This window comes from Danaus plexippus, chromosome Z (assembly GCF_018135715.1).
Source record: "Danaus plexippus chromosome Z, MEX_DaPlex, whole genome shotgun sequence".
Classification (NCBI taxonomy): Eukaryota; Metazoa; Arthropoda; class Insecta; order Lepidoptera; family Nymphalidae; genus Danaus; species Danaus plexippus.
Window position 1 is genome coordinate 6,892,376 of NC_083559.1, and position 8,002 is coordinate 6,900,377.

General features: G+C 29.1%; 1 protein-coding gene and 1 long non-coding RNA gene across 2 annotated transcripts; both read left to right on the forward strand.

The window, feature by feature from the left end:
• Window positions 1-768: 768 nt before the first annotated feature.
• On the forward strand, window positions 769-2,786 carry LOC116777918 (boophilin-H2-like). Its single transcript, XM_032671723.2, has 4 exons — window positions 769-990; window positions 1,111-1,302; window positions 2,328-2,415; window positions 2,594-2,786. Exons 1-4 carry the CDS (start codon window positions 813-815, stop codon window positions 2,754-2,756), a joined length of 621 nt encoding a protein of 206 aa, XP_032527614.2. The 5' UTR covers window positions 769-812; the 3' UTR covers window positions 2,757-2,786.
• Window positions 2,787-4,212: 1,426 nt separating this feature from the next.
• Window positions 4,213-4,855, forward strand: LOC133319924 (uncharacterized). Its single transcript, XR_009753382.1, has 2 exons — window positions 4,213-4,345; window positions 4,415-4,855. It is a non-coding gene; the product is annotated as an uncharacterized LOC133319924 (long non-coding RNA).
• The last annotated feature ends 3,147 nt before the right edge of the window (window positions 4,856-8,002 follow it).

Genomic DNA, 8,002 nt, shown 5'->3' on the forward strand with positions numbered 1-8,002 from the left:
ATATTCTTTGTTTTGGAACTCTACATTGAAAATATTAATGTGACGTTCAGAACATGAGACAGGCCCGGAGAGAATAAAATACATAGAGGATATATCCCGGTGCCGGGTCGCTAAACCACAAGCAAAAAGCACACATGCACCCCACCCAACGTATATCTGATCGACGTTTCGTTTATTCTTTGAGTCGTAAGAGGTTGGAAAGGAATTTTGGTTATTTAGACAGCAAAAGCATTTAAAATATTTATCTTATTAAATCATTTTAACATAAAAATATATATTTTAAGTCAACTTACTAAACTAATAATAAAGAAATAATATAACAGTACGTTGAGATCAAGATAGTGTCATTGATATTAAAAATTATCTGTTATTAATGTCAAATGTCAACTGTAATATAATTACCATTTACTACCCTGGTTGGGTAATACTTATTAAATAGTTATTACTATTTTTTGAAATAAATACTATCATGTAGGCTTCTGGTTAGGTTCGGTTATTTTGAATATGGCTTTCATCCGTGCAAAGATGTGCACAGTATATTCTTCCAGTGTCGTATACAATGGAGGAGACACGATCCGGGATTAACTTAGGAATGTAATAGCATGTAGGCGAACTCGTCTTAGAATGGTGAATAAATTATTTCTAACGTGATGTCAAGTGTCATGAGTTTGCTTGTAATGCCTTTAACCAGGTAAGTTTAAATTAAATCTGGAAACAAAATGCAATAAAATACTACAGTCAATTCAACTTTTATGGAGTAAAAATGTTATGATTATGTATAAATATAATAGGTATAAACTTGAGTGTACAAAATGCAGTTGAATAATATGTATAGAATACTTTTAAAAACTATATATTTCATAATCATTTTGGGCTTAATTATAATGCCTGTAGTAAAATGTAAAGACAGAAAAAAACTATTCAGATTTAATGTAAAAACACAAATAGGTTCACAAAAATTTTGTTTGAAAATGGACAGGACGTTGCAAGGTAAACACTGTCATATATATTTTTTAAAAACCAAACATTAATATTTATATAAAAAAAAAAAAAACAAAAACACATGTCATTATACTAACTTATGTATGTATTCTATTTTATGATTTCCAGCACAACACAAGTCTTGTTTATTGAGGCCGGACACTGGACCATGTAGGGCAGATATCCTGCAGTGGTACTATGATGCAAAACAAGGAAAATGTTTTCGCTTTTATTGGGGAGGATGTCAAGGAAACGGAAACAAATTTGAAACTGAAGATGAGTGTCTAAAGCACTGTCATTTAGACAGAAAAACAATGAAAAGTGAATATAACACAATTTTGTACATAAACATTGATTCATCCACATTTTCCATACTTCCATACTAATATTATAAATGCGAAAGTAACTCTGTCTGTCAGTCTGTCTGTTACGCTTTCACACCTAAATCAATGAACTGATTTTGACGAAATTTGGTACAGAGACAGAATAGACCCTGAGGAACAACATAGGCTATTTGTATTGCAAAAAATAGGGGAGAATAGGTAAAAAGAGGTGATGAATGTTCGTATGGAAAATTGTCATTTTTGAAGATATAACAGTGAAACTTTGTATTTAGACACTTTATTAGGAATGATTAATTTGCAATTTTTTTTTTTATTTATCCATACTAATATTACAAATGCGAAAGTAACTCTGTCTGTCTGTCTGTTACTCAAACACGCCTAAACTACTGAAACAATTTGCACGAAATTTGGTATGGAGATATTTTGATACCCGAGAAAGGACATAGGCTACTTCTTACCCCTGGGAAAATGACGCATTCCCATGGGAACATTCAGGTGGGCCGAGCGCTTTTACGCCTAAACTACTGAACAGATTTAAATGAAATTTGGTAAGGAGATTGTTGGAGACTTAAGAAACGACATGATTTACTTTTGACCGCGGGAAAACAACGCATACCCATGGGAAAAATTACTTTTCTGGCCAAGGAAGGAAAAACAAAAAACATCGTAAATTTAAAATGTATTAACCCAACCTATGACAATCACACTTAGTATGGCCTCATCCCATCTCGGCACGATTCAAACATACGTACAAAAAAGTAAAGCTCAGGTTTTTTAATACTTCTATACAAAAAAACTATCCAATGCGGACGAAGTCACGGGTAAAAGCTATATATAACTAATTCTGAAATTTACGCGGACGAAGTCGCGGGCAAAAACTAGTATATTATATCATACAATGACCCCATTCCTTAGGAAAAGAGTGATTATGCTTATTAAAATATATATTAAATATTATTAAATTACTCACAATTATTTTGTTGTCTTGGTATTTCTTTTCAGGGACAATACCTCACTTCTGTCAACTTGCATTTGATTATGGACATTGTTTTGGTCATTTCAACCGTTTTGCTTGGGATTCACTGACTAAGTATGTTTTTAACAATCTAAAGTATATTTAACCCATGATCACATATATTTTACTCACATAATATCTCTTTATTTATACATAAAGTTAGTAGATAAATGTTGTATACTACATATAATACATTCAAATAATAAATTTGTGAGATGACTAACAATATATAATGGTTTATACTGCATTACAGGACCTGCAGACGTCGAATGTATTCTGGGTGTGGTGGAAACCAGAACAACTTCCAAACCAGAATGGAGTGTGTAAGGACATGCCTCATACCTCCCAACAATACACTTGAGAATTACGATCATCACACAACTTGTGTTCCAATATTTTTACATGACGTCTTTTAGCTAATTTATAAAATCTATTCCTATACTGTTTGTTGATATTTTCTGTACATTCCCACCCTTAAAGTATTAATAGAGATTTATATTGGAAAAAATTACCTACCATTATGATTAAACAATGGACTTGGAAATATATGAGAAATTAAAGGAATCTTTAAATATTTAATATTTATTAACTCATTGATTATTGTGTTTTAAAAATCAATCAAAATAATAGCTTTTAGAAGTAATAAAGAACAGATGTTTGTATCTCACAATAAATTTCATAGATTTGATTGATAGATTAATATAAATGTATAAGACAAAAATGCTTTAGATGCATAGTGGAATATAAAAAGAAAAATTAAAGCTGCATTTAAGGTCTGGCTTGGTTCTTCTTGTCTCTTTATTTCCAAATCTTTGGAAACTTATGTATGTCGAATTTATTTCTACGTTATAATAATTAATACATACTTGAATAGTCATCAAGAAGAACGAATGGTAATCTGCTACGTAAAACTTTGTTTAGTTTACAATTACTACATAAATTATATGTTTGTTTTGACTACCGTATAATATTCATAAATTTTACTTATATGGACTTAAAATTATCTTATAATATATATTCATTACGTATTTCACTTACAATGTTCTTACTTTATCACATAATATTTAACCGTTTTTATTTGAAATATTTTTTAACAATACATTATTTGTTATCTGTAAACAACACTATTAACTGTGTCGGAATAGTTTTTATTATGTAAATATTTTTATCGGCCACCTTAGAGATACTCGTTTCAAAAAAACAAAAAATCTTGTGCAATCTTATCAATATGAGACTTTATTTAAAATAATTGATTTTACAATAAGCACATATGTATATAACATTTCCCAAAGATAGTACATATTTAGTATCCATACGTGAAAATATTGTTTAATGCAAAATCTAATATTTATTTGTTTTAAACTCCTGTTGCAACTGCATTGCATTACAATATCAATATTTTTCTTGAATATCGTTTTGTTTTTTTTTTTTTAAATTATTGTAACGATATAAAAGTGTTAAAGTGAATTGAGCAATACTTTCATTTAAATTTTTATCGTCAATAAAATTCAAGCCTTGGAATATTCCAGAACAGACTCACATACGATATTACAAAGAATTCTTTTTTCAACATGAATATTAAACTACTTGGATATATTATCTGTCTTCTTATGTTGTTCGCGTGCGTTGTTGATGCTGTAAGTAAATAAAGTATTTTTTGTTTCCTAACATGTCAAAGAGCCTCGCAACTCGATACACATACAATTTCATTGACCTTTATATATGCTCTGTTCTGACAAACCCTAAAATATTACATGTAAAGAAAATAATTATATATTATAATATATGTATTATATTAGAATTTATTTGTTTATTTATTTATCATAGGCACCATGCTGGAGATCTCAAAACTCAGTTCGAAACACGGTAGATCCAAATGTAATTCTTTCGAAAAAACTCCAAGAGATGGGCGAGATTTTTAAAAAAACAATTGGCAACATTAAACGGCGTTTTGAACAATCAGCAAATAACACTATAATACATAAGCCACATACATAATTAATAGGTCGTATAATAAAACTAGTGAGGAGTATAGTACACGAACCATTATGTTAAGAACAGATATTTTTTACAGTGCACATTCTGTAAAGTGGGGAATAAGAATGAAGATGATATGCCCGGAAAGTTTGTCAAAATTCCAATACCTAAAAGAAAATTTATTATAAGGATGCTAAATACAACATCGCCCTATTAGAAATCATAATGGACTAAAGCTTTTAACATTTCTTACAATCCTGATAAAATTTTCTCTTTAATTACCATAATCATTGTTACTGACAGGCATATCGTCGCAAATATCTGCAAGAGAATGAAGTAACGAACCCGCTTAATTTTATTCAAACAAGAACGACTCTGGAACCAAAAATACAGCAAGTTTTAATTCAATTAAAAGATCATCCAATTCTAAAAAATAAAAGTAATTACAAATCATTTTTAAATCAATTGCACGATATTTTTCGTACAACCAGAAAAATGACTATTTGCGAACGCTGTAAAATAAAGAAATATTAACTTTTTCAATGTTTATTTTTCACATATATGTCTAAAGGTATAGCACATATTTTATGAAGATTTCAATATAAATTATTTTGAAATACCTAAAAAATCGAAAACATTCCTTATTAAAAGCATATATATAATGATCGAATTGTGAAACCTCCTCCTTTTTGAAGTCGGGTAAAAAAATTCTCTTGAATTGAAATCATAGTAAACTCTTTTTCTTCTACTTCAACTTTATAGATTACTTTAAAAGAATAAAATTAGAGAAATATGTCAAAGTTGAAGTGATGTGTTGATTAATAAACAAAAGTAACGTAAAAAAAGAATAATCAAAATTCTGAATATGTATTCAAACGACTTTCGGCCTTATTACATCCTCATTAAAAAGGAGGAAGAAAAAGGTGATAAGTTCGCACGAATTAATATGGAAGTGAAGCATCGCCTTGAACCAGAGTATATAAATCCGTTTACCAAGAAAAGTGTACATACTCAGACGTACCCTACAAAGCTGGTACCGGCTGCACCGAGGAGAGCTTGTTGCTATTATTGTTCGTAGTTACATAAAGGTAAAATTATGCAACATCGTTTAGAAGATACTATGAGCCCTAAGAGAAGACCATTGGTACATTTTCTTGGCACAATATGGGCCAGAAGCTTAGGAAATGTTCTGGGTACTACAATAAAAATTATTTTTTGTCACAAAATGTCTTCAAATCTATATATATTTATGTTACAATCATTTAAATATTTAACGGAATACTTAGAAGTGGAATTATCACATGTAGAAGATTTCAAAATTGCAGATAATGAAACACCAGGAGAAAAAAAGACCGTACTATCAAAATTTAAGTAATCAATGTATGCAAAATGTAAATATGAATGTTAAAATCCATCAAGTCATGACCAAAATTTGATTTAATTATCACTAAGTCATTAGAGGTCAAAAAATTTATAATAGATATCGATAGGTATTCAGACGAAATTTTGAGAATGTTGTTTTCGGTGCAGTGGTAAATGCATACGTACTTTGAAGGTACCTATGTATAAGTAAGTTGTCTGAATTTGGGGGAGATGGCACTTGGTTTACAAATAAAATAGAAATCTATTACTAAAAAACTAGCAACTTTAAATACCTTGAAACCAAAAAAATAAAAGAAACAAAATTCTTAAATTTGTTTTTTTTTTTTTGTATTTGGGTTATGTAAAAAACGTAGGTAACAATAGATGGTAATTACAGAAATCTACTTACGATTAATTTACCAAAGTGTTTGACTGTAAAAAAAACAGAAGTTTTTGTTAACTCATAAACAATTACCTTGACCATAAGTTTGTCGAAAAAGTTAAGGAGCTTTTCCACTTTTTATTCACAAATCTTTGCACATAATAGTATAAGTGAAAAAACTAGAAACGCTCCATTAAGCTGACGAAAACTGAAGATGAAGATGATGCAAACTTGTGGCCAGGGTTTTTATTTTTTTAGGTTATTTTATTAGGTTAACTGTTATATTGTCAAAATAGACTTCGGCAGAAAGAAAGGGATTTATTTAAAACACCTGGAATTTTATTTTTAAACTCTATACAATCATAAATGACGGAAAAAAAAATATTCATATAATTATGATAATAATTTGACAACATTACCTAAGTCATCAGTGTCCACTGTCCAACAATTGACAAACATTCTATGTTCTTCACTTACATATATAATGATTTAATTGATCAAACTATTTCTTGCTAGTTGTAATTAGACAATTATTTGTACTTAGTGATGGAAAACTTTAAAAGATGGAAATTTTGTGTCCTACAATCAGAAGTCATTTAACCCAGAGTAAAAGATCATAAGAATGTGTGATTCTAATTGTAATATATTGTGCCTGTAACTTGATTATCAAACTCGTCAAAAGAAAATAGCAAATAATGCATAAGCAATATTGTGTTTTTATATTAAAACTATGTATAATTTTCTAAATGAGTATATGTGTATGAAATAAATATATATTTTCAACCGTTATTTATCAAAAAATGGGGTTACATAAATGAGCTATTGTGCAGCAACCTGCAACCATCAACATGAGATAGGTATTTTATCACAACAAGGGCGCGCACACAAACATATGTACACTCACACAAGCGCACTCATGCATACACACACCCACATAGACCCAAACGGTATTGTTGACTTATATTAATATTTTAAATTTGATATCAATCTTGTCTTTATTTAAAAATTCCCCTTCCGAAACATCTTGTATAAAATGATAAATTATAAATAGCTACTATGAATTAATACGTCTAAATTTCCATGTTCAACATCATAACAACTATTTTATATATCTTTATTATGCATAACTATTTTCCTTGAAGGTAAACAAAATTATATGACGTTCTTATATAAATCTTATGATGCTCTTTTTTCTTTTCAAATTCCTCTTTCCGATTAGCTATTGTCAGCAACTCTATATACAATTGAAATATGTATTTATTTCATATAGACAAGCCACCAAAAATGTTAAAATTTGAATCAATTACAATTTATTGACCTATGTACTTATATTAAAATTTCAGTATATTATTCTTTTTTCTTTATTTAATCATGATTAACTTTCATGTATAGGATCATATTAGACAGTAATGTTGAAAGCAATTTGTATGTTTTTTGATACGATGGAATTACAGGCTTCATTCGTTCCAAAATCAGCCAGTCTAGAAAAAAGGTTTCGACTCGTTACGTTACCTTTTTAGACGGACGATCAGAGCAGGTTTAATGGAGTGTCCATCAGGTATTGATATATTCTGGAGGTTAAACATGTAAAAAATAAAATAATCTTTATTCATAGTTTTAAAGGTACCTCCGAAAATTTACACAAAATATATAACATATTTCGAATATAACTTAAATTTTAGGCCTACTTCAATAATACTTATCACTTGATTAAGATTTTAATGGGTTCATACAGTTAACGCAACTTTGACACGCCTATTATAGGATTGAAATTGTTAGCAATTTGTGATTATCAAACATTTAAATGTACATTTTTAACCTTTATTTTTATGTATTTTTTTTAGAGCAGGGCTTTAATTAAATATTAATCTTGAAAAACCCGAGTAACATTAAGGAATGTATAGAACAAGGAAATATATATATTTTTGTCTCATTGAAGTA